At 40.5% G+C, this 27,102-nt stretch overlaps 1 protein-coding gene across 7 annotated transcripts; it reads right to left on the bottom strand.

Annotated features, from left to right (window-relative positions):
• Positions 1-35: 35 nt before the first annotated feature.
• RAD52 (RAD52 DNA repair protein) lies at positions 36-25,775 on the bottom strand. Of its 7 annotated transcripts, none has more exons than XM_019654107.1 (13): positions 19,623-20,194; positions 19,054-19,120; positions 13,819-13,923; positions 12,634-12,735; positions 11,973-12,066; positions 11,724-11,791; positions 9,672-9,790; positions 8,697-8,769; positions 3,356-3,552; positions 3,045-3,187; positions 1,887-1,970; positions 1,308-1,526; positions 36-861 (listed from the first exon to the last, which is right to left on the bottom strand). In XM_019654107.1, exons 2-13 carry the CDS (start codon positions 19,054-19,056, stop codon positions 800-802), a joined length of 1,269 nt encoding a protein of 422 aa, XP_019509652.1. In that variant the 5' UTR covers positions 19,057-19,120; positions 19,623-20,194; the 3' UTR covers positions 36-799. The 7 variants fall into 7 exon arrangements, with proteins under 7 accessions (XP_019509652.1, XP_019509651.1, XP_019509654.1 ...); XM_019654106.1 differs by having other exon boundaries at positions 8,697-8,772; positions 19,623-20,190; XM_019654109.1 differs by lacking the exons at positions 19,054-19,120; positions 19,623-20,194 and adding an exon at positions 25,655-25,775 and having other exon boundaries at positions 8,697-8,772.
• Between the last annotated feature and the right edge of the window lie 1,327 nt (positions 25,776-27,102).

Raw genomic sequence — 27,102 nt, forward strand, 5'->3', positions numbered from 1 at the left:
TGGGTCTGTGATCCAAAAAAGCCACTGCTTCCAGATTAGATAAAAAGCACATCCCAGAATTCACCTTTATTAAAAAGTAAATTTGCAAGCTCATTATTTGGGGGAAAGAATTATGAAACATCTAGACATGATGAAGAAACAATTTATGTTAAGGTGGGTTGTATCTCACATCTGAAATGGGGAAATAGAAACAGCTACTTAGATTTTGTTACAAAGTGCAGATTTGTTTTGTGCTCTTGAAATGCCTTTTCTTTGGCCTTAGATCATTGTTTGCTCAATTAGAAAACAGTGCAGGATAGTAGCACCATAAATTTACAAGAGGGATTATCATAGGTGAAGATTACAGCCTGAATTGATGGAAACTGGTAAAATCACTGCAGGCCTTGTTCTCAGCATTAAAACACAGCGCCCTCCGGTGAGCTCAGCAACCTCCTGTAGGCATGTGGTGCTCAGGAATGTGGCTCCCGTGGGTTCAGAGCAGATGGCCACTGGTGATTCCTGAAAGTTCTGTTTATTAACATAATAGTTTAGGAATAAGTAATCAAGAGCCCAAGAAAAGGTATTTAATCTCCCCAAAGCCGCTGACGGCAGTGTGTGACAAGCTTTTTTAAAGGGCTTGTTTTCCATCCGCTGGGCTCTATCTGCAGGAGGCTCCAGGAGTCAAATCCTTTGGAAAAGTTCAGAATGAAGGTAAATCCTTGGAAATAAAGCTCACCCCCTAGGAGTAGTGAACAATTTCATGACCAAAAAGTTTTCTTAAGTCCCTCTGTGACAGTCCAGTCATGTGACCTGAGCCTGGTTAAGGTGGATCCAATTTCCTCTTCTTCGCATCCTGGTTCTCCCTATAGAAATCACAGTTTCCTATGGAAGAAAAAGTCGTTTAAATGTAGCTGCCATGATTTTAAAAAGAGACATAAACTCACAGCTAGTAATTTCTGAATTGTGTTAGTTAACGATCCTAATTTAAACAAAGCCCAAGAATGGAAACTATGAGGGCACATCCCTCTGTTAACTCTAGACCAGGTTGCAATAATAATTACGATGAGCCTACTTTTCCTAGGAAAAGCTCTTACTGCAGTCATACTTAAGCTTCCTGCTACTGTTAAGGACTGAAAAAGGGTTACACCTAGAGTCAGGACCCCAGAGGACAAGTTCTGGCTCTCAAACCAGTTACCTTCTTTTTCCTACATTGCTATTCCTCTGGCATGATTCTACCCAACTTCTTAAGTGGAATGTCACTCCTTGAACATTCATAGACCTCAACCCAGGTTCTCCCTTCGGTTTTTGTTCCTAAAACACTTTGCTACCTGTTACGTGTTGGTTAACGTTAGGAGTTTGAAGGTGCCAAGGACCAGGTTTTGCTTGTGGATTCTGGTGGCAAAGATTTTGTGCGGTCCTGTTCTGGGTCACCATCTGGTTCTTTGGGGCTAGTGTGGCAGGGGTCTGGTGTGGTTCTGGTTCTGTTTTAGATGAGGGCTTGACCTCGTCCCCTGCGTCTGCAAGCATAGTCCACATTTCAAGACTGTCTGCAAGGACAGAGATCACAGGAAAATGGAGCATCATCAAACCAGGAAGTGTTCCCAGACAGCCCTGGAAAAACAGGTCACAAGAAATCCCACGTCATGAGTGCCCCATGATGGTTTTTAGTGGCCCATGAAGCTTCTCAGATTAGGACCACAGAGAAGCTGAATATGTGCTATCAGTCAGAACTGCCATCAATCCATTTTGAGTCCTTTTTTCTAAAACGTCATGGGGCTATAAAACAGAAAGGATTTTTCTGCCTTTTAAAATGCATCTGTGCCTACCTACAGTATACAGCACAGTAACTTACAAGCATCCCATAGGTATTTACTGATTAATATGTACATTCCCTCAGCCCTACTGACCTGCAAGGGAGCCTTGCTCAGCAAGTGGTTTGGAGCCATCGGTTATGGACGCACTGTGCTTCTCCGGCAGCCCCTGCGGTGCGGCTACAGTTTACAGAGAAAGGACACACTCGTAGACGCACACAACCACAGAAGCACTAACCAAACTTAGGGGAACAGCCCCAAGGTGCAGCTGCCTAGGGCTCCACTGGCTCATAGCACAGCCAGTGGCAGAATTCAAGACTCCTAAGTCCCAGGCCTACCTAGAGATCTGAGATTAAGGATACTCCCTTCTTCTCACTAAATTGAGGGGAAAAAGTAAAGTTTATTTCTCCTCTAGCAGCAAAATAGAAGGGTTATCAGAAGACATCTGGTTTAGTCTTTACTTTTTAAAGCTATCATTTTGTTCCCAGAAAATCTTAAGTAGATTTTCAATATGTAAAACCAAAATAAATAATGACTGGTTGTCTGAATCAGGGCGGGGAGGGAGTCCTGGAGGACACTCGTCCCCCCCTCAGCCTGGGACTTCTGCAGTGGTTTGGAAGCTAGAGATCCAGAATAAGTCTTACTAAGAAAGCCCCCAGCACAGTAAGTTGGGGTTTTTTCCTACATTAATGTCAGCCTTTCATAGCTGAGCGGAACATTAATGAACCAGCCATGAAGCAAGTCTATGAATCTTCATAATGCTCAGAAGAAGCTGGGCAAAAGCCAGCTGGTCTGGGGTGAGCCCTTGCTGTTTGTACTCTGGGAAACACTCCAGACATAACCTGTGCCTTCCACTCCCACGGAATCTGGACTTTGAAAGACACTAATGTCCATAGAAAAGTAATTGCCAAAAGCCCTGTTCTCTCTACACACAACTTCACCTTATATTCTAAGATAGCTTCGGAAAGACTTCCTAATGCAGAGACAGCCAAAGTAATTGAAACAAAGCAAAGGTCTGTACCCTGAAATTTCTAGTTCCACATTCCTTCCCCCTCAAAACATCAGTGTCTCTAGAAATGGGGAAACACATCGCAGGATTTCACTAGTCTAATTTTTTGGACTTCTCTATCCTGTGACATGAGGGAAGTCTCACTGAGTTCTGGTTTGGACGTAACTGGACCGGCAGAGGATCAGGCTCCTTCCTCCTCCAGAGCGCCCCTTCCTGGGCCCTCTGCTCCCATCCTTCTCACACACCCTGATTCTTCTTTTCAACTGATGGAGCGTTGAGTTGAACTTGCTGCTGTTTCTCCATTTGCTCCCGGAACTGCTGCTGCAGCTGTTTCTGCCGGAGCTTCCGCTGGTAAGTGGCATCAGTCTCCACAGCAGAGGCCAGGCATCTGCATCAGAGAAGCAACAAGGTGGGAGGGCGTTCCTGAGCTAACTGAGTAAACAACACACCGTTCCCTAGGGAGCACAACCCACTTGCTGGCTCAGAAGGAAGAAATGGAGGTAACCCAGACCCCATGAGAAGGCAGGAGAGGAAAGAGGGAACTGAGGCCCCATACCGGGAGCTGCTGTCCTTCTCCCCCTGAATCACAATGTGGGCATCATCAGAGTGGCTTGGTCTGCAAGGGGAGGTCACCTCCTGCGGTTTGGGGGGTCCCTGGGCCATGTGCTGCCTGTAGCTGCTGTATCTGGCTTGTTCCACAGATGGTTCAAAATCTTGTCTCTTCGCTTTAGTTAAATCCACTTCAAGAGGCAACTAGTAAGGGAAGAAAGAGAGGAGGTAAATAACTTCAACTGCTCTTCCACTTCCGTTCTTTTCCCCTGTCTTACAGATCTAGATTCCTGGGAAATGGCTCCTGACAATCCTCTGCCCATCATTCCTTCCAGGTCCAGAGAAGCTGAGACAAGAGATCCAACACTTCCAGTAATATTTCTAATTATATGAAGTAGAGTGAAGGAATTTCATTTTCTACTTTATACTATTCAGTATTAATAAAGTTTTGATAAAAAAGAATCCTATTTTAGTTTTGATTTAAAGCAAATGGTCTGTAAAATCTAATTTGAATCTTTCCTTGGCAGTTGGATCTGTCTGATGCTGTCTACCTTTTGTCTTTTTTTATAATGGAAATGATCACACAATCTTTGTGGAAACCTACCCCTTCTCTGCCCTTTCTGCTGGGACTTGACCCTGCAAATACAATCCTCATCACTAAAGAAGCCTCACGTATGCTGTGGCACAAATAAACATCCTTCCTATAACAGGAAGAAGAAAACTTGGAAAGCATTGACATAGGATGTAGACCAACTGGGGTGTTCCTGCATCTGGCCAAATGGAGAGAAGTAAGATTGTATATTTCATGGCATCTGGCAAACTGTTTTACTCCCAAGCCATGAGCAATACAGAAACCCAGAGCTTTTCTACTTGGGAGAACTTCTCTCTCAATTCATAATATTGATGCTGATAGAATAATTGAAAATGAGGTATATTATTTTGATTTTGGTGTACAGAATTTAAACCAAAAAAAAACCATTAAAACTATATAAGGAACACAGAATTTAAATTTAAAAACCATTAAAACTTTATTAACTATAAATCTATGTTAGTGGGTATACAATATATAAAGATGTCATTTGTAACATCAGTAACATAAAGTGGAGTGGGATGGAATTGTAAAGGACTAGAGTTTGTGTATGTAATTGAAGTTATCAGCTTAAAAGAGAATGCCATAACTTTAAGATGTTTTATGAACATAATTGCAGTGGTAACCACAAAGAAAATATCTGTACAATATAAACAAAGGGAAATGAAAAGGCAGTCTAATCATGTCACTACCAAAATATCCACAAAACACAAAGGAAGGAAAAAGGAAAGGAAGAAGAAGAAAGCTATAAGACATACAGAAAAAAGTAACAAAATGGCAATAATAAGCCCTATCAATAATACTTTAAATATAAATGGATTGAATTCCCTAATCAGAAATAAATGGCTGGATAGATTAGAAAAACAAACAAATCAAGATACAACTGTATGCTTTCTACAAGAGACTAACTTTAGATCTAAAGACACACATAGGCTGAAGGTGGAAAGATAGAAAAAGATATGCCATGTAAATGAAAACCAAGAAAGCAAGAGAGGCTATACTAATACCAGACAAAATAGACTTTAAGACAGAAACTATTACAAGAGACAAAGAAGGACATTATATAATGATAAATGGGTCAATTCCCCAAGAAGATATAATAATTCTAAATATTTATGTACCAAATATCAGAGCCCCTAAATTTATAAAGCAAAATTTGACAGAATGGAAGAGAGAAACACATAGCAACACAGTAATAGTACGAGACTTCAATATCCTACTTTCAATAATGGGTAGAACAACCAGATAGAAGATCAATAAGGAAATAGAGGATTTGAACACTATAAGAGCAACTGGCCCTAACAGACATATACGGAATACTCCATCCAACAACAGCAGAATATACACTCTTCTCAAGTACACATGGAACATTCTTCAGGATAGGCCTTAGATTAGGCTACAAAACAAGTCTTAACAAATTGAATATATATATATTTAGTGTGTGTGTGTGTGTGTGTGTGTGTATACATACATATGTGTGTGTGTGTGTGTATATATATATATATATATATACACATACATATATGTATGTGTGTATATATATATTCTGATACTATCTACAGTTTCAGGCATCTACTTAGGGTCTTGGAACGTATCCTCCATGGATAAGGGGGAATAGAAAACTATAGACGAATATTCCTGAGGAATACTGATGCAAAAATCCTCAACAAAATACTAGCACACCAAATTCAACAGCACATTAAAAGGATTATACACCATGTATGACAAGATCTCATATGTAGAAAACCCTAACAACTTCACACACACACACACACACACACACACACACACACACACACTCTGTTAGAACTAATACATTTAGCAAAGTTGCAGTAAACAAAATCACATGAAAATCAGTTGTGTCTCTATACACTAATAATGAACAATAGGAAAAGAAAATAATTCTACTTACAATAGCATCAAAAAGAATAAAATAACTTAGGAATAAGCCTAACCAAGAAGGTGAAAGACTTGTACACTGAAAACTACAAAAAATGGCTGAAAGAAATTAAACGACACAATAAATGGAAAGATATCCATGTTCATCAATTGGAAGACAATATTAAGAAATCCATACTACCAAAGTGATCTACAGATTCAACACAATTCCTATCAAAATCCCAATGGCATTTTTTTATTTGATTTTTTTTTTTAACTTTATTGGGGAACACTTTTTCCAGGACCTATCAGCTCCCAGTCAAGTAGTTGTTTCAATCTACTTGTGGAGGGCGCAGCTCTGCGGCCCATGTGGGGATTGAATCAGCAACCATGGTGTTATGAGCCCGTGCTCTAACCGCCTGAGCCAACCGGCTGCCCCCAATGGCATTTTTTGCATAAATAAAAAATTCATCCTAAAATTCATAGGAATCTCAAGGGGCCTCAAATAGCAAAAATACTTTTGAAAAAGAAGAACAAAGTTAGAAGACTCACACCACTTTACTTCAAAACATAACACAGAACTACAGTAATCATACTGGTACGGTATTGCCAGAAAGACAGACATAATCCAATGGAATAGAACCCAGAAACAAACCCTTGCATATATGATCAAATGATTGTCAACATGTGTACCAAGACCACTCAATGAGGAAAGGAGAGTCTCTTCAACAAATGATGCTGGTTAAATTGGAAATCCACATGCAAAAGAATGAAGTTAGACCCGTATCTTACTTCACATACGAATATAAATTCAAGACAGACTAAAGACCTAAACTTAAGACCCCCAAACTCTAAAATTCATAAAAGAAAACATAGGGAGAAATTTCATGACATTGGATTTGGCAATGAATTCTTGGATATGACACCAAAACACAGGCAACAAAAGCAAAAATAGACAAATGGGACTACATTAAGCTTAAAAACTTAAAAGACAACCAGTCTCTGCTAAGGGGTTAATATCCAGAATATATAAAGAACAATTACTACAACTCAACAACAAAAGATCAAATAGCCCAATTAAAAATGGGTGAAGAATTTGAATAGACATTTCTCCAAAGATCATATACAAATGGCCAACAAATATGTGAAAATGATGTTCAACATCACTAATCATCAGAGAAATGCATATCAAAAGCACAATAAGATATCACCTCAGACCCATTAGGAAAGCTACTATCAAAAGAAATAGAAAATAACAAGTGTTGGTGAGGAAGTGGAGAAATTGAAACACTTGTACACTGCTGAATTGCAAAACAGTATAGCCACTACAGAAAACAGTATGGAAGTTTCTCAAAAAAATTTTTTAAATGTAACTACCATATGATCAAGCAACCCCACTTCTGGATATATATCCAAAATAATTGAAAGCAGGGATGAGGTATTTGCACACCCATGTTTATAACAGCACTATTCACAGCAGCCAAAAGATAGAAGCAACCCAAAAATATGCTACTATATACAAACGATAGAATATTATTCAGCCTTAAAAAGGAAGTGAATTCTGGCACATGCTACAACATAGATGAACCTTGAGGTCATTATGCTAAATGAACTAAGCCAGTCACAAAAGAACAAAAACTATGATTCCACTTATATGAGGCATCTAAAGTAGTCAAATCATTGAAAGAGAAAGTAGAATGGTGGTTACCAGGGGCTAGAAGAAGGGGGTGAGGGGGTAAGGGGAGTTGTTTTATGGGTGTAGAGTTGTTGTATTACAAGATAAAGTTCTAGAGATCTGTTACACTACTGAACTGTACACTTAAAAATGGTTAAAGTGGTAAATTTTTTAATTTTGTCTTTTTTCTAAAAAGTAAATTTTATGTTATGTGTTTTTTACAATAAAAGAAAAAACCTTGTAAACATAGGTGTAAAAATCTTTAACAAAAATATTACCAAACTAAAAAAAAAATAAAAATTACCAAACTGAGTCCAATAAGGTATAAAAAGGATTAAAAAAAAAAAAAAGAGGGCAGCCAGGTGGCTCAGCTGGTTAGAGCATGTGCTCTTAACAACAAGGTTGCCAGTTTGATTCCTGCATGGGATGGTGGGCTGTGCAACTAGATTGAAAAACAGCGACTGGACTTGGAGCTGAGCTGCGCCCTCCACAACTAGATTGAAGGACAACTTGACTTGGAGTTAATGGGTCCTGGAAAAAACACAGTTACCCAATAAAAAAAAATTTAAATAAAAATTTTAAAAAAGAAAAGAAATGGAGTTTTGGCAGATGCCAATTCACACACACTTCTATGAGGGGCTCCACAAGACAAAGAACCCTTCAAGTAAAAGAGGGAGTGCTGCCCTAGGTGGCAGCACTGCAGGGACCTCAGAAAGAATGCCACCAAGGAACACTACAGAGCCTGACTAAGCCCAAGTCAAGTCTGACTCCAGGGATGCTGAACTCCAGACCCCATTCCGAAGGCAAATGCTCAGATCATGGGCTACGCATTAACAGAAACGGGGATCCAAACCTGAGAGCTAAGGAAAAGCAAGGTTGACCAGGGGAGGTTGTGAGTACTGCTAAGAAATGACATTGGTGCTGCAGAGGGCTAGGTGTTCCTATGGAGGTTTCACAGATCATCCCAACCACAGTTCTCTCTGTATACAAGTAACAAATTCTCTGGGCTTCAATGTCTTAATCGGTAAAATAAGGTGATTAGTCCCTCTAACTCTGATAGTCAAAGAAGACTGAAATATGGATTCCGGACCCTTTAAATCGCACAGTTTTCACTTCTCTTTTGATTCCCAGATATGTCAACCCATGACATAGAGAATTAGTTATATCTTTACTGCAATGCATTTCATTCATCCATTTCTAACATACCTGGCGTGGAAGCTTGTTTAGTGACCTCAGATAGTCTTTGTCCAGAATACAATTTCCAAGTGCATTTCCAAAGCTTCTAAGGGTGAGGGAAAAAAGTAAAACAGGGTTGAGAATTGTTCCATGTAAATATCAGAGAACAGACTTACAACTTTGTGCGAGTTGCTTCTTAACTGCAGCAGAGAAAATGGACCCCGATATGCATTCAAAACTGTTTATTGAGCATCTGCCATGTTCCTGCGCTGATTTGGGATGTGAGGATACAGCATAACAGTCACAAATGCCCGTCTGCAAGGCCAGGCAACGAGCATGAAAAGACTAAGAAACCGTTCACAAAAACCCCATTAGCTCCCCCAACGTGGACAGAAAATTCCACAGCAGAGACTTTTGTCCGAGGACTGCTCCAATTCCCCACTAACAATAGGCAATACATACTTAGGGGCACAACCTCCAGGACTAAAGTTCTTTACTTGGGAAATACGCACTCCTCTGCAGGCTATGATATTGTGAATTTTTAGTGCATGTTTATACATGTATTTTTCTGGTGATTCAATTCACTTCAATCCTCAAAGGTATCTACGACCCCAAAAAAGGTTTAAAATACTGCTCTATGTAACTAAGTTACATATATACAATGAAGAAGTGCTTAGGTGTATTAACGAGAATGAGAAAGCTATCTATGGACTCATGTGGAAAGGTCTCCAAGATACATTACTGAGTAGAGAAGTCGGGAGTGCAAAATCAAGTGCAGAATAGAGAATTTGTTCTCTATTTGTTCCCAAAATGGGGAAACCTAAGCATAAGGAAGCACTGGGAAAATACAGGAGAGCAGAAAAACAGGGCAGACAGACAGGGGTGGGAGTGAGTCCCTTATTTGATTTTTGAACCGTGTGAGTGTATTACCTTTTCAAAAACACCCCAAGTTGCTTTGAGGCAAGCACTGAATGAAGCAGGTTAGGTTCCAGCCCTTGGGCTTACCTCAGTGCTCGCTTCAGCCCATCTGTCACTGCCTCCTTCCTCGCCTTCTCCAAAGACAAAGCTTTGGACTTGAGGCCCTCACTCACACCATAGCCCACATCTTCATGATATGAGCCATCCTGGGGGTAGAAAAAGGAGTTCAAAGTCTCACGTGAGAAGCTGCAGTTGTGTCTTTGGGGCCACAGCTCTTTTTTTCCTCAAGCAGCAGGGTTCAACCTGGACACATAGAACCCAGGGGTGCTGCTAAAGGGCACATGGGCACAGAGAGTGTAAGAGAATCAATTGCCAGTGCTATTTCCCAGACCTGATATGCCTGGAAATATGCCTGTGCTCAACATGTCAGATGACTCCCCTTCCCACTTCTTCTTTTACGTAAGAAATGCACATACCCACCCCATCCCAAATCCCACTACGGTGCATTACCCAAACTATAAAAACCTCTGGGACACCAGCTAAAGGAAAATTTGAAATACTGTATTTAACAGACACTAACGATTGGACAGCAAATCCTTTCGCAATTCAGGTGGTATCGGTTTCTTGGCTTTCACCAACAGTGAAGGTGGAGCTGATGATCAAGTTGTTAGCTTATAGAGAACAATATAATTTTTGATGCTAGCACTCTATGATTTTTGAAATATAACTCAGAAAGCATTTAAAGAAATGAATGACACCATACTAAAACTCTTTCCATTGCCAGTTTATGTGAATAAGGTTTTTCAGTACTATTTATAAAAATAAAAATTCACCATAGATTTAATGCTAAATGCTCTGTCTATGAATAAGTAACATTAAACTATGGATATATAAACTAACTGAAGAAAGCCATCTCATTAAGAAATGTATTATCCATAAAATTGTCTTTTTATTAAGTATAAAAATTCTGACGTAGTTATGTTGTCTCTTCCACATAAACACAACTGACTGATCAATTGTATGTTTATAATACCTGTGACAGTAACTCAATCCAGAAGAAATTTTTTACTATTTAGAAAAATATTTTTATTATTTAAAAAAAATTTTAATTTTATACACACATACACAGAGGCAGAGAAGTACAATAAGGTTATTAAGAAAAGATTTCAATAAATATATGGTATTAGGATAAAACCCAATGGAAAAATAGAATGGAACTATGAGTTCAAGAAGAAACAATGTAAAATTTCTTATAATTAAAGGATCGCTTGCTCAAAAAAAAATAATAATAATTGCTTGCTCATGTGTTTTTTTAAATAGATGACAGTATTTAATACTTTATGATATTTAGAATCATCTGGTACATTTAAAAAAGATAGATTTAGGCTGGCCGAGTGGCGCAATGGTTAAGAACTGGCTTGGGATGCCAGAGGGCCCCGGTTCAGATCCCACATATGAGGGCCAGTGACACTGCCCTCCATAGCTAAGATGCTGAACAACAGCTCAACCTGGAGCTGGGCTGCCGTGAGTCGCCGGTGACGGCGTAGGCTGCAGCCCCTGTGGCAGTGGGTTGCCATGGGCTACCGTGTGTAGCCAGCAGCCAGCGTAAGCAGCCAGCAGCCGCAGTGAGCGGCCGTCCAGAAGCCGGCGACTGATCTGCCTCGCCTGGGAAGAGCGCAATGATGGTGCCAACTTGGGCCAGTGAAGCAACATCCTCCACAACTAGACTGAAGAACAAAAACGACAGCAACTTGTCTGTTCCCCTTCCCCCAATTCCCCAGCGCTGTTCCCATCCCCCAATTCACCAATAAAAAATCTTAAAAAATAATAATAATAATAAAAAATAAAAAAGATTTATTTTAGAATGTCAAATTTTACAATATCCCTAAAAATGGTGAAAACTTTTAAGTGTCAACCTAAAAATGTGCAGAGAACAAGAGTTTTTCAAAATTCCTTCAATGGGCACACAAGTAAGAATGTCTGGCTGCCACCATCCTGAGAACACTGGCTGAGACAGAGCTCTGGGGCCCAGCTCTCCAGCTCTGTTGTTCCACAGTCCACAGACCTCCCTACCTGCGCCTTCCCTCTCACCAGCCTCTGATTCTTGGAGGCAGCAAGTCTATTCCATCACCCTCTCACCTTCAGCTGGACTCGCACAAACGCACAGACGCCCACGTAGAACTTGCCGTTGTTAAGGTCCACAAAATCTAGGGGCAGGAGAGAAAGCCAGTAGAAGATACTAATCCCTGTGCCTCACCCAGACTCTTTCTGCTGGCAACCAAACACACCTACCCCACATCTTCACCCACAAACTACTACTCATATCAGAAATTGGACAATGCCAAGGAAGGGAAATGAGAAGTCACCACTGCCGGAAAACACACTCACCCACATTCTGCTGCGTGATAGAATGCGCCCAGCCATTGTAACCAAACATCTCATTGGCCAGGTTAATTACCCTGTGACCCTCAATGTAACACACCTGGAAAAAACATTAAAGAAAAAAAGTACTTGTTACAATTTCTTGCCATACTTATATGTAGATCAAAATTTACTTAATTTATTCCTTACCAGCTTTTTTGGCAAAACTGCCCTTAAATATTCCAGGGAAATTCTCAGTGAACCTATTTCGAAGATCCTTCCTGAAGGAGCCAGCTAGAACAAATGTTCTATCTGGAGGGATTAGACTCAAAGGGGAAAGAAACTCACCTAGCAGTTTCCAAAAAAGTACACATCTCAGGTTGACATGTGTTATAGAAGACCAAAAACATACAGAAAAGTTAAAATTAGAAGCAAATGGCAAGAAACCCATTTTTAAAAGATTGTGCAGAAATCCTATGATGGCAGGTATGTAAGTCTCAAGACAAAGCTTGGGTTGCTTCAGATGACAATAAAGGTTGGAACCCATCCCCTCCCGAAGACACTAGGAAACATCCAGCAATAGTGAACAAGAGACCTGAATCCAAGAGGTCCCGGAGAGGGAGTTGGCATGACCATCTGAAAAATCGGCCACCTGGGCACCACTGTGAAGGTCCCTAAGCTCTCCTACCTTCTGGCCTCCTCCAGCCATGCGGCTGCTTATGTACTCTGGGCCCAGCCTTCGCCTCAAAGCATTCTGGATGGCCTGGTACTCCTCTGCTGCATACTGGTACTACGAGCCAAAATGAGAAAATTAAATCAACATTTCTTCCATGGTTTTACATCAGCCAATCTCCAACGCTGTGGTCTCCACACCCTTTTCCACTTTTAAAAAGTATTGAGGACCCTAAGAGCTTTCGTTTATGTGGGTTATACCTATCAACATTAGGAACTAAAACTGAGGAACTTGTAAGGTATACACTCCACTAGCCACCAGAGCACTGGCATCAGCACAGGCTGTGCAGTTTCTGGAAAATGCCACCATTCACTCATGAGAGAATGAGAGTGAAAAGAGCAAGTAGAATTTTCATATTATTATGAAAATAAAGTCCTCACACTCTGAAAAAATTGCATGGATTTCCAGGGGTCACTGGACCACATTTTGTGGACATTGCCTTAGATGTTACTACCATCCTTACAGAAACAAACTTCCCACCTCTGAGTATGCCTATGACATTTACGCAGGAAAGGGAGTAGGGGACATGAAACATGACAGGGACTCTTCCTTCCACTGACCTCTCCAAAACTCTGCAGCTCTTCTCCAATTGAACAACTGCCCATCCTACACAGATAAATGTACTACTACTTGTTTGGATTTTTGTCCCCTTGGTAGTTTTCCTCTGCTCCGTTTAAATGAAATAGATACAAAGACATCTCTGGTAAAGACAAAGACAGAATTTGGGTGGACAAAGCAAGAACCTCTGTTACATGCACAAGATATCTCCACAAAGAATATGACACCAGAAACTTTGGATGCCTCCGAGAGAGAGAGAACTGGGTGAAAGGTGGACAGGACTGATAAGGAAATAGTGAGACTGTTCACACGTAGTCTTTGTTTTGTTGTGAATGCTATGTCATATGAGTATGTAATCTGTTCAGAAACTAAGTAGAATTTAAATTCCCATTACTACTAGTCTTTTGATGCTAAAGTTCCAAAATGCCCTGAGAGTGCATCAAAGACTCCCAAATAATGCATCTAAAGGAAAAACTAATAACAATAAATAGCTGACATATGTGTATATGACGAGCTCTACAAATTGCTTCCTCATACGTTTTTCACTTAATCTCATTCTTTAGGTGTGAAAAAACGAGTTACCTGTCCAAAGCATAATACAGAGTTGCCTCCAGCAGCAGCAGGATGGCTGTCATGGCTTCCAAGAATTGCTTCCTCAGTCCCAGACATGTTCATTCTGGCTGACCTCTGCACAAAAAGAAGATTTAAAAAAAGATGTCCAAGGGGCAGGTCGAGTGGCACATTGTTTAAGAGTTTGCTTGGGAAGCCAGCTCTGAGCAGCAAGACCCTGGTTCGGATCCTACATGAGGGCCATTGATGCTACGCCCTCTACAGCTAAGATGGTGAACAACAGCTCGACCTGGAGCTGGGCTGCCGTGAGTCACTGACAACAGCGTAGGCTGCAGTGGGGCTGGCCAGCAGCGGGCGTGAGCTTTCATGAGCTGCTGTGAGCTGCCGTGAGCAGCCGTCCAATGAGTGACTGCCTCACCCGGGAAGAGCGTGATGATAATACCAACATGGGCCAGTGAAACGACGTCCTCCACAACTAGACTGAAGAACAAAAGGACAGCAACTTGTCTGTTCCCCTTCCCTGATCCCCCAATGTTGTTCCCCTCCCCCAATTCCCCAGTAAAATTTTTTAAAAGATGTCCAAGAATGCTATGGTCCAAACGTCTAGTAAAAATCAGATAAAGCGTGCATATGCAATATCCTGCAAGTCACTTTATTTACATAATTCTAAACACTGTCCCCTTCAAGGGACTAAGTTCCTCAGTGCTTACAGTACCTATAGTCTCAGAGCCCCTGAAGATCCGTTAGAGGCTGCTTCAACTTCTCTGCTAAAATTTTTGCTAGGGTGACAGTGCTATTAATGGTGATTTTGACAGTGAGAATGTATTATATATTACAATTATAATGTTTATAAATGAAAAAGTCAAAATTACAAAAACACTCTAATGACAGCCAACAATCAACTATATGTACAACGTGACCCTGACCTCTGTGGGGTCGACAAAGAAATGTAAGCCACAGCAACTGTTTGCTAGGAGCTAACAATCTAGCTGGTGGGAGAAGACTAACAGACAAAACAATTCAAGAGTAAGAGAAGGCAATTCAGAAGACCCCTAACATTCAGGAATAATAGAGCACTTGCCCAGTTTGGTCCACTGTAGCAGCAGCAGCATCTGGGAACATTGTTAGAAATGCAAATTCTTGGGCTCCACCATAGGCCTACCGAGTCAGAAACTGGAGGTGAGGCCTGGGAATTAGTGCTGCGCCTCACAATCCCACCAGGTGATTCTGATGCAAGCTCACGTTTGAGAACCAGCGTACTAGGCTGAGACTATGCAAATTTATAGTCCATTAGAAAAGAGAATTACATCAGAAAAAGCACCTGCAACTGAGCAACCCCACCACCTGACTACTCCTACACCTGTCTCAAATCAGATTCAAATGTGATGCCTCAGCAAACTTACATGCTGCAAATCTTCGGGTTATTTGCTAATAGAACTACAAATCTATGAGTGTCCAGAAGTATGATTCTCCACAATATAGTGTTTAAGAGCTCAAGTTCTAAATGTCAATTTCTGGCTCTATCACCAACTAGGTACTTGACCAAGGGGGAAACAAAATCACATAATCTCTCTAAATGATGTTTTCTCTTGTAGAAAATGGAGATAATAATAATGCCTACATTCCTAGGGGTTCTGTAAAGATTCATTTAATCTTTATTAACCCATGAAACTGCATTAGAATAGTGCCTGGCACATGTGAAATACAAAATAAATGTTAGTTATTCTAAGTTCATGTTAATTTCCTTATGTACATTATGATGAAAACACAGAAAACTAAAGGATCATAAAATACTGCATGTCAGCTTAGAATAATAAATTTTTTATAACATAGCACTAAAAGTAGGATAGTGGTCTAAACTAGGTTAGTCAATAATTAGGATCTAAAATTGATAAATCAATAAATAATGGAATAAGGATATTATTTAGAATGTAACTGTAAATGCCAGAAAAGAAAGCTAAAAGAATGTAACATGTCTGCCTCTGAGGAGTGGCACTGGGATGGAGAAGAGTGAAGCAGGAATTTCCTTTTGCAAAATAAAGCTTTTCGCGCTATTTCATTTTCAAATATGTACATGTGTCATTTTAATAAAAAAAAAATGTGAACACCTATTCCATCAAGCAGGGGCCACAAACTTCTTCTGTCAAGGGCCAAAGAGTAAGTATTTTAGTTATTGCAGGCTATGTGGTTTCTGTCATTAACTACTCAGCTTTGGCATTTTAGCATGAAAGCAGCCATAAAACAATAGGTAAATGAACAGCTTGGTGTGTCTCAATAAAACTTTATTACAAGAAGAGGTGGCAGATTCGGCCCACAGGCCACCATGCCAACCCCGGCTATAAAGCATGCTCTGAACGTTACAGTCAGGTGTGGTTCAATATCCAACTCCATCAGGTAAGTTACTTACATGGGCAATTACTTAACCTCACTGTGCCCCAATTTCCTCACTTGCAAAAGGGAATATGAATAAGATCAACCTCATAAACTTTTCATGTTAAAATGCTGTGATCATAACAGCATCCTGCAAGACTCTTGAACACTAAAAGTTGTTGGGGAACAAGATATTCACAAAGTCTCAAATGAGCACCGGTCCGATTATTTGTTAAAAACAAAGGGGTATAATTGTGAATGTACTTAACGCCACTGAACTGCTTGCTTAAAATGGTTAAAATAAATGTTATATTATGTATATTTTACCATTATAAAAAAAAGGAGGGGGAATAGCTTAACACAATAAAGGTTTCTATCTCATTCATGCAAGATCTAATGTAGTCGGGTGGCCTTATCCATCTTGTAGCTGTGTCATCTAGCACACGTGACCTCCAAGGTCATTGTGGCAAGGGTAGAGAGAGTTGAAGGAGTCAAAGCTGCCTTAGGGCAGAAGTGATCACTTCTGTCAAGTGCACTGGACAGAAGATGTCCCACGGCCCCAGTTTAACTGCAATGGAGGCTGGTAAATGTAAGAAAGCATTTGAATATATTTGGTGAGTACTATCTCTGCCACATCCATTTCCCCCCACTCCATATGAGCCCCTAGAAGCGGGGGGATTCTTCCTGATTCATTTTGGCATCCCCAGAGAGTTATTCATAGTAGGGGTTAGGGATGGAGGTATTTGGTTAGTAATTAAATGAATAGATGAGTGAATGAATGAAATACATAATCCAGGATTTTTTTTTTTAATTGGGGAACAGTGTGTTTTTACAGGACCCATCAGCTCCAAGTCAAGTAGTTGTTTCAATCTAGTTGTGGAGGACTTGTTACCAAAGAAGGGCTGGCTACCTTGGAAATGTACCCTTGAACTGACTTGACCTTCCATGTCTCCTCAATCGTCTCTCCCCTCACTTCTGCTCCCTGGAATTACATGTCCTGAAAAACAGTAGCACATAAGCTTTTGCCTCAAGCTCCAGGTTTGGGGTACCCAGGTATAGCAGACACCATGGATGCTCTGCCAATTATGCCTTCAGCTCTTATCCCAATAGTGCACCATGGCCTAACTTTCAAATGCCAACACCTGCATCTCTTTACCTGAAGGCTTCCTTTGGCAACCAGGGCCCACTGAGCACCTGTTATGGTAAGCTGGAAGCCCAGAAAATTAATGTGCCTGAGAGCAGCCCTCAAACAGTGAATGGCCGGAGTTGGTGTGTAAAGACCCTAGATTTCTTACCCATTCTGTGAGATAATGCTGAGCCAGGAGTTCTGCGCTGGCTCCAGAGTTCCCCAGTACAGTTTGGTTGCCCACCAATGGTAGGTAATGGGCTTGATGACACACCCTTTGTTAAATGCCTTTTCTTTCCCATCTGACTTCCCCTCTCCTCTACTAGTACGTCCTGGCGTCATTTCCTAAATAAACTACTTGCACTTGGAGGAAAAGTGTGTGTGTGTGTGTGAGGGGGGGCAAAAATATCTTTACAATGGAGAAATCTGGCAGATAACCACCCTAATTAAATAATCAAACTTAATTATTTAATGTTAATTATTTAATGGTAAAATTAAATAATGTTACCAATATCAGTCATATCATGTGCTTCCTGACAGATGCACTGAGAAGGTCACAATATCACTTGAGTATTTCTAACAATCTAATCATGACTCCAATTATAAGGAAATAATCAGACAAGTTCAAATCTACAAGGCCAAGACTCTTCAAAAGTGTCAATGTCTCAAAAAACAAAACAAAGTAAAACAAAAAGGCTAGTGAACTTTTCTAGATTAAAGAAGACTAGAAAGACATGACAACTAAAATGCACTGTGTGATCCTTGATAGGATTTTAGATCAGAAAAAAAAAAGCTATAAAGGACTTTATTGGAACAATGGGGAAATCTGATGGTGGACTACATATTAGATGCTGGTATTTTATCTCTGTTAAGCTTATTGAGTGTAATAATTATGGTTATGTAAGGGAACAATCTTTTTATTAGGAGATATATGATAAAGTATTAAAGTGGCATGTTTTCTGCAATGTACTCTCAAATTATTCAACTAATAAAATTGTGTGTGTATGTGTATGCAAGTGCACACACGTGTGCAAAAAGGGGGAAAACATACAGTAACAAATTTGTGTATCTAGTTGAAGGATATGCAGGTGTTCATTGTATAAGTTTCCTGAAGGCTTCAACTTTTTCAAAATAAAATGATAGGAAAGACTTCCTGATAGCCAAGGAAGGTTATAGCAGCTACATAAATCCAAATATCCTAATACATCCTCCAGAAACCACACAGACCAACAAGAACAAGTAAAGCCAAATATATCCCATATCTCCTAACATAAGAAAACTGAAAATACTACAAGCTTTAAATTGCCTGGAAGTAGAAAAACTAAACATCAATTTCCGGTGGCGATATTTCTCAAACTCTCATCCCAACTCTTTAAGGAGAGAGCAAGGTGGGAAGGGAAATGCCTAGAAGAGAGAAGAGGAGGATGGCGAGCCTAAGTGGAACTATTGTAAAATCATGCCTGGAAAAAGAAAACCACACTACATATGAAGATACTGACAAAGAGTTCTGGTAGCCCAGAGCAGTCTAGGAAAAAAAAGAGAGGAGTGTATGCAGAACTCAATGAGGCAGTCTTGGAAAGTCAGTGTTCCTGGGGAGGAGACTGAAAAGGAATGAGGGATGTCCTCTAAAACTGTTCTGTGAAGGGCAAATGAGGGAAAATTTAGGATCCTGTAACAAGAGAAAATTTAAAAGTCAAAGGACATACAACCATCTCTCCAAAAAAGTCTTTTAATAAAGAAGCCATACTCACCATATTTACAAAGTAATAAGACCTACTCTTGAACCAAGCAGCTCATAAATCATCCCAACTGTCAATCCTGTTCACAAAATGCAAAGTTATAGATTAAAATAAAAAAGACAGTGAACTTGAAGATAGTTCAATAGAACTTACACAATCCAAAGAAACGGGGGCAAAAAAGATTGAAAATAATAAAAGGACCTAGTGGTTCTGTGGGATAATATCAAAATGGCTAACACGCATACAACTGAGGTCCCAAAAGAAGAGGTTAAAGAGAATGGGAAAAAATATTTTAAAAAATAATGGCTCAAAATTTCCCAAGTTGGGTGATTGGCATAAATGTATACATTTAAGAAGCTCAGGGCCGGCCAAGTGGCTCAGTTGGTTAAGAGCTTGCTCAAGAGCATGAGCTCTGAGCAACGGGGTCACCGGTTCGATTCCCTGCCTGAGCTGAGCTGCTGCTGAGCTGCCAGCAGTCAGAGAAAAATGGCACATTATGTATATAGTAACAACAAGAGTTAAAAAACAAACAAATAAAAAAAATGGAGTGTGGCTGGCTCACGTAGCGCGTGCACTTTTACCTTGGCTCTGCGGCGCTCACAGCGCTTTTCGCCAGTGTGGCTGGAGTCACTGCTAAGAGGGCCACGGTTTAAACGTGAGTGGAGGGGACCAGTGATTGGCTGGGCCTGGAACCATGGATGTGGGCAAACTTCTGAGCTACCAGGTATGAGGGACGAGAGAGCTGGGGAACCGTACTCTCACTCAGACAGGGATGGCAGGTTGCAGTACCCGAGTCCCTTCATCTCACCTCCTCTTATCTCAGCCCAGGGCCCGGGTCCCCTGACTTCTCATGCCACCGAGGTCCGAGCCTCTCATTTCACTTCATTCCCTCTCGAGACCCTCCTGGTCTCTTTCAATTCATTCCTTCTTAAAACTCGAGCCCCTTCTTCTCAACTCCAGTCCAGGCCCCTTCTCACCCTACCCTAGGGCCTGGTCCTTTCATCTCTTCTGAAGGCCCCAGACTGGCTTCACACCACCCACCTTCATCTCCCTTCTCCCCCTGCCATTGAGTTTGCGGATGCAGTGATGGGAGAGCGAGCACGGGTCTTTCTTGCATTTGAGCCCCAGCTTCTCCACTGACTGGCTTCATGGCTTTTGGAAGGTCATTTAGCCCTCTTTGAGACTCAGGTTTTGTATATATATAACATGGAGAAAGTAATAACAATCTAGGATTGTTTGAGGACTCTGTCAACTAGTGGATGTGAAAGCTGATTTAAAGTGTGGAAAGCTGTAACCATGTAAACTGCAGATGTTGGGAGATGTTTGGAATTCTAGCAAGGAATCTTATCCCCCTTGTTCAGGGTACTTAGGGGGAAACGGTGGCCCAGAGGGCAGAAAGGACTTGTCCAAAGTCACTCAACAAGTAAGAGCTGGGATAAAGAGATGGCTCCCAGCTCATAAATTTTCCTCTTTTAACTTCTTATAGAGGCTGCTTGTGCATGGCACTAGAGCTGTTCTGTCCAATACTGTAGCCACTACCCACATATGGCGACTGAACACTTGAAATGGGACTAGTCTGAATTGAGAAGTACTAGAACTGTAAAATCACACTGGATTTCAAGACTCGGTATGAAAAAAGAAAAATTTTTATATTGACTACATGATCATATTATATCAATGGCATTGAGTATTGATCATACTGATTAAATAAAGGATCACTGTGGATAATGGGTGAAATATAGTTAAAATAAAAAAGGAGCAAATTTAACAAAAGATGTGTAAGACCGCTACACTGAAAACAAAACAGTATTAAAAGAAATTAAAGACTTAAATAAAAAGGGAAATGTACCATGTTCATATATTTGAAGACTCAATACTGTTAAGATGTTAATTCTTTCAAAATGAATCTAAAGATTCAATGCCAACCCAATCATAAGCCTACCATTCTTTTGAAGAAACTGATGATTCTAATATTTATATGGAAAATGCAAAGGCTCTAAATTATCCAAATCAACCTTGAAAAACAACAACAAAGTTGTTGACCTACACCACATGACTTCAAGACTTACGATAAAGCTACAGTAAATCAACAGTGTGGTACTGACATAGGATTGATCAATGGAACAGAAAAGAGAGTCCAAAAATCAACTGACATTTTATACAGTCATCTGAATTTCAATAAAGGTACCAGTGCAATACAATGGCATTTTCAACAAATGATGCTGGGACAACTGGATATCTATATGGGGAAAATATTATTTTTCACAAAATACTGTTTATACCATTTACAAAAACTAGAGATGGCTCATAGGCCTAAATGTAAAAGGCCTATGTAAAACTATAAAATGTCTAGAAGAAAATATAGAAGTATATCTTCACAACCTGGAGGTGGCCAAAACTTCTTAGACAATACTCAGAAAGCAATAACTATAAAAGAAAGATAATATGACTACATGAAAATGTAAAACTTTGCTTATCAAAAACAACTGTAAGAAAATGAATAGGCAACCACAAAGGACTGATATCCAGGATATAAAAAGGATATATGAAGAACTCATACACTCAGTAATAAAAAGACAAATAGCTCAATTTAAAATGAGCAAAAGATTTGAACAGGCATTTCACAAAGGAAGATATACAAATGATAATAAGCACAAGAAAAAGCGCTCAACGTCATTATAATAAAGAACTAAAATTAAAATCATGACATACTGCTCTTACACCCACCAGAATGGCTAAAAATAAAGATTGACAACAACACAAATTGGCAAGGATGTGAAGCAATTAGGACGCTCATACACTGCTGGCAGGAAACGGGGATAAAACTACTCAGCTGTAAATACATGCTACCTTTCATGAAAAGGGAATAACTTGAAGATGAGCCATCGGTCCAGAAGGTAGAGCGGCAGGCCACAGAGCATTAGTCCCTGGCCTTGAACCCTAATGGTTCTTTATATACCTTGGATACCAGCCCTTTGTCAGATAGGTGTCAGTGCTTGCCCATTCATTTTCTTAAGTTGTCTTTGATGAAAGTTTTAAATTTTAATGTAATCCCCTTTATCTTTTTTTTAAGTGGTTATTGCTTTCTGAGTCTTGTCTAAGAAACCTTTTGCACACACCTAGGCCATGAAGATATTCTGTATTTTCTTCTAGAAGCTTTATATTTTTATAATTTTGGAACTAGATCTGATAATTTCTTTAGAAATTAAATACACATCTGCCATGTGACCCAAGAATTCTTCTGATAGGTATTTTCCCCGAGAAATAAAAACAAATGACCAAGACAAGGCTTGTGGGGGGTAAAGGGCAAGAACTTCAGCTAGGGTAGTGGGAGTGAGCAAGAAATAGATGAATTCAGGAGATATTAAGATGGTAAACAAGACTGGGAAATATCTTTATTCTTATCCATTTCCTTATTACCTAAAAGCATTTCTAATTATATGTGGAGGGAGGAAGAAAGGAATAAGAGGGAACGCGGCATGTTATATAAGGAAATTTTCTTCTTTTGTCCGACCTCTTCTCATCTTTATTAAAGAAAGGAGAGGGGATGATCATGAAGGGTAATAGAAGCCACCTTTAAAAGCTTAGAACTTTAGTTTGTAAGCAATGGGGGAGCAATGGAAATTTTAAGCTGAGAATGATAAGATTATATTTAAGCCTCAGAAAGCTCTTTGTCAACAGTGAATAACTGAGAGATCAGCTAGGAGTCTATATTACAACAGTCCAGGGAGGAAATGCTAACAGTTCAACTAAGGTCACGGAAATGTAGAGAAAAGATGGACTCTTGAAATGTATTACAGGAGACAGAACTAAAAGGACTCTGTGACAGGTGGTTCTAATTGTGAAGATCAAGAACAACAGGACTGCATATCAAGGGTGTATTTTTACATTTTCTTTTCTTTTATGTATATGCTGCTATAATTTTTGTGATACTTTCAAAAAAATTTTAGCAACAGAATAGAAAAAAAATCTTTTCTAAGTAAAAAGAAGGAAATAGATCTCAAAATGTCACCTCCTCTTCGAAGCCATATGAAAGTCACTACACTCTAAATAGAATTAATCCTATGTTCCCATAGTATTTTAGACATACGTCAAAGCATATATCACACATAATCCTACCTCACCCATTCAAGAACAGAGTGGCCATGTACTAACTAAATCTCCGGCCCTTAACCTAATCCCTACCAGCACACAGTATAAACAGCATTTTAGTTTTACTTTTAGCTTCTCTCCACTTCAAATCTGCCACTAGTCGGCAAACGTTTGAGATGGAAGAGACGCCAGGGTCAGCAAACTGTGGCTCGTGAGCCACAGGCTCTGAAGTAAAATTGAAAATGAAAATAAAACTATCATAGTTTAATTTATACAGTTTTTAAAGGATGTTATTCACATAATGGTGATTATGTAAAAATATATTTATGGCTCTCGAATACTTTTTAAATTGTTGTAATAGACAGAATTGGCTCTTCCAGGGGTTGGCAAACTTTTGAGACGGAACGTACCCAAAGAGCCACATGTGGCTCGCAAGCCACAGTTTGCCAACCCCTGCACCATGGTATTAAAAAGGAATACCTTGAGTGGAAAATGTTAAAAGTTATAGAGATTTAAAAATATCCACACTAGGCTTTCTGCCCTTGGATAATTAAATTGGTTATAGTCAATTCTCGTTATTCATGGTAGTTATGGTCTATAAAGTCATCGTGAACACTGAGTTATCAAATACTAAACCACTGATCCTAGAAATACAGAGGTAGGTTCCTGCGAGCCTCTGGTCACAACATTTTCACCAATACATAACCTTGTTTTATGGGTGTTTCTGTTTAAAGACACCTTACTTAATATACAGAGGGTGCCCAAAAAATGTATACATGTTTTAAGAAAGAAAAAAAATTAAAATTGTAATACTATATACCAATAGCAACAGATGAATAAAAGTCATGTGTATACATTTTTTTTGGCACCCTCGGTATATTGTTGATTCATTAACACTGAACTCACGACTGAACAACGCTTATTTAAAAGAACTTGTCTTTATAAGGCACATCACAGGCTTCTTGCACAGGAAGACCAGACAGCACTTCAGTGCTACACCTGGAGGCATTCTAAACAGTGAAATCTCTAACCAAAAAGCACAAAATATGGAACAAACAAAACAAAAAAAGTGGCACTAAGTGCACCGTGACAAGGACACTTATTTACAGTATGAGAGCAGAGTAGCCTTGTTTAATCTCAACTGGGAACAGACACGTTTGGGCAACTCAAATTTTCAGCACTCTGCACATTTGCAAAGGCATCCTGAGTACAAAGAAATGTTAGAGAGTAGGTGCATTTGCAAATACAGGCTCCACGAATAAAAGGATTGACTGTAGGGGGGTTTTGTTGTTTTTAAGGTAAAACCGCTTTCCCACAGCTATCTCAGCTACATTTTAATACACTCATCTCCAGCTACACCCAGTTCGTATCGTGACAACAGGTCATGGCATACATTACACAGTAGCATCTGAGGAGAGATGCCCAGAAACATTTGTCTGCTTGTGACCACAATTAATGGTCTGATAAGTGCAGAACCGAGAATAGAAGACTTTAAAAAGACAAGCTTCTCTAAGTGATACCAGACCTGAGGAACGACCTGACCCAATCCCAGAGTTAAATTCTGCCTTTGAGAATTTAGTTTTCAAATGTTTGCACCTCAGACAGAGTTCTGTGGAGGAACAGACCTTAAAAGGGCTAGGAAGCTAAAGAGTGGAGAAAAACCAAAAGTTCATCAACTAACGGAGAAACAAAATGTGGTCTATCGGTACAACTAATGTTATTCTTCAGCCATCAAAAGGAGTGAAGCACTGACACACGCTACAGCATGGATGAGCCCTGAAAACATTATGCTGAGTGATGTAAGCCAGATACAAGGGGAAATACCGTATGATTCCACTTATGTGAAATATCTAGAACTGGCAAAATTATCAAGACAAAAAGTTAGGGGCAGGGGGGAATAAGAAGTGGGTTTCTTTTGGGGGTGATGAAAATGTCCTGGAATTAGATAATGGTGATGGTTGCACAACCTTGTGAATATAATAAAAACCACTTTATTGTTCATTTTAAAGGGATAGATTTAATCATATATGAATTGTATCTCAAGTTTTAAAAAATAGGTCTAGAAAGGCTCAATACGCGGCTACACTGAGTGTCAAATCCTCTTTAAAGGGGAATATCTTTCCAACTGCAGCCACTCCTTCCAACTCCGTTCAGCTTTGACGCGAACTTCAGCACCCTTTCCTCCCTCCTGTCAACATTCAGTGGTCTCGTGCCCGCGCAGGGGACCGCCACAGTTAACAATACGCTGCCTTCATTCCGTGGGGTCCTGGTATGCGTGCTACGTGTCTTGACGCAAGTTTCCTGTACCCCTGTCCCTACTAACCAAACTCTCAGGAAGTCCTGATCTTGAACCTCTCCTGTCCTAATTCATTAGTACAAGCCTCTGAACTCGGGATCCCTATGCTGAGACCCGCAGGACAAGCCCAACCGCCGACCGTGCGCTCTACTCAGGATCTGAGCCGCCCAGGTGCACAACCCCGGCTGGAACCATCCCACTGGGCCGTCCTCCCTCCCCACTTACGCGCCTCCAGCAGCGCGCGGTGCACGCAGGGAGCTCCGTCTACGCTAAACGCAAGAGGAAGGGAGTTTAGATAGAGCCGCGCAAAGGAGACTGGGAAGGAGGTGCAAGGTAACCCTGGGAAGAAGGTCCAAACGGGACGGGAAGGGCAGGAGGGGAAGCCGTAAATCAAATCGGAAGGGGCGAAGTGCCGCAATGCAACCTGTCGAAAGCCGTAAAGCTAGCTGGAATCGCTGTACTGACCTCTAACTGAGCCACTCTCCCCGCGTGGCTCCTTCTGCCCCGAGTTACCCACGTTCCCTGTGTTTGTGCGCCGCCCAAATCTCTGCTGCCCTCTGGCGGGCCCGGCGAGCTCTCCGGATACCTGCGCTAAGGCCTGTTTGGGCCAGCTCTTCCGGCGTCTTTCCGCACTTTACAAACCCATTCCCTGGTTATAATGCAGCTATGGGCCTGTGGAGGAACTTCTCAGTACCTCTCCGTGCACTTTAGGGATATGGCAAGAAAAGAAAACCATGCTTTTAAGTTTTATTAAGAAATAGTTATCAGAGCTCTTCATAGATTCCATCCCAGACAGGCACAGCAAGCCCAGGCCTCTTTCCTCTAGTGCCACAGCTACACACACCTGCTCATCACCTGATGGCTTCTTAAGTTAGCCAGGAGCGGAGGGAAATGAATGTGTGGCGACTTGCAGGAAGGGAGTTCTTTAGATTGTCTCTTGGAACTGCCTTGCCACTGGGTGATGATTGCACATCCTATTAGCAATGCTCAAAAGCAATATTTGAAAGTTTAGTCATCACACCTCAAATTAAGTACTAAGAACTCCAACAAAATACTTCTCTTACGTTTTCAAATTAGTTGTTTTAATAAACCCCTTTTAACCAGACAGTTCATTATCTGAGCAGTCATACTTCAGTGCAAGTCATTTCCTGGATGACTACTAATCCTCCCAGTAACACCATCGGAAGCTGAGTAAAAAGCCTAGAATCAGACCTATGCGGTGCCCCAACAGAGAACGCTTGACCTCAATCTAATCACAGAGAAACATCAAGACAAACGCAAAATGAGGAGCATTCAATAACAAGAATAAAGGTATATGTTAGGGGCAGGTGTGGGAGGCACTGCCCCCTTCCTTCAAAATGTCAATGTCAGAAAAGGTAAAGCTATGAAAGTGTCCCAGAATAAAAGAGGTTGAAGAGATTTGACAAGAGAAAGTAATACCTGACCCTAGACTGCATTCTGTGCTGGAAGGGGAAATGCTATGAAGGACATTTTTTAGTTTAATTGGTAACATTAGAATATGGATGATGGATTAGATAAAATTCTTAAATCAATATAAATTTATAAAGTTGACAATTGTGGTTATGTTAGAGAAAAATCCTTATTCTGGGCTGGCCGAGTGGCGCATTGGCTAAGAGTTGGCTTGGGACGCCGGCTCTGAGCAGCAGTGCCCC

The sequence above is a fragment of the Hipposideros armiger genome, unplaced genomic scaffold (genome assembly GCF_001890085.2).
Source record: "Hipposideros armiger isolate ML-2016 unplaced genomic scaffold, ASM189008v1 scaffold_213, whole genome shotgun sequence".
In the NCBI taxonomy this organism is placed as follows: Eukaryota; Metazoa; Chordata; class Mammalia; order Chiroptera; family Hipposideridae; genus Hipposideros; species Hipposideros armiger.

Bases quoted from the DNA above. Each gene is read 5' to 3' on its own strand.
- RAD52 (XM_019654106.1), bottom strand. The intron at 12,067-12,633 runs GTAGGAGAGCTT...TGTTTTTTCCAG, and splicing joins TGGCTGGAGGAGGCCAGAAG to GTGTGTTACATTGAGGGTCA. The intron at 1,971-3,044 runs GTGTGTGAGAAG...TGTAAACTGTAG, and splicing joins AGTTGAAAAGAAGAATCAGG to CCGCACCGCAGGGGCTGCCG.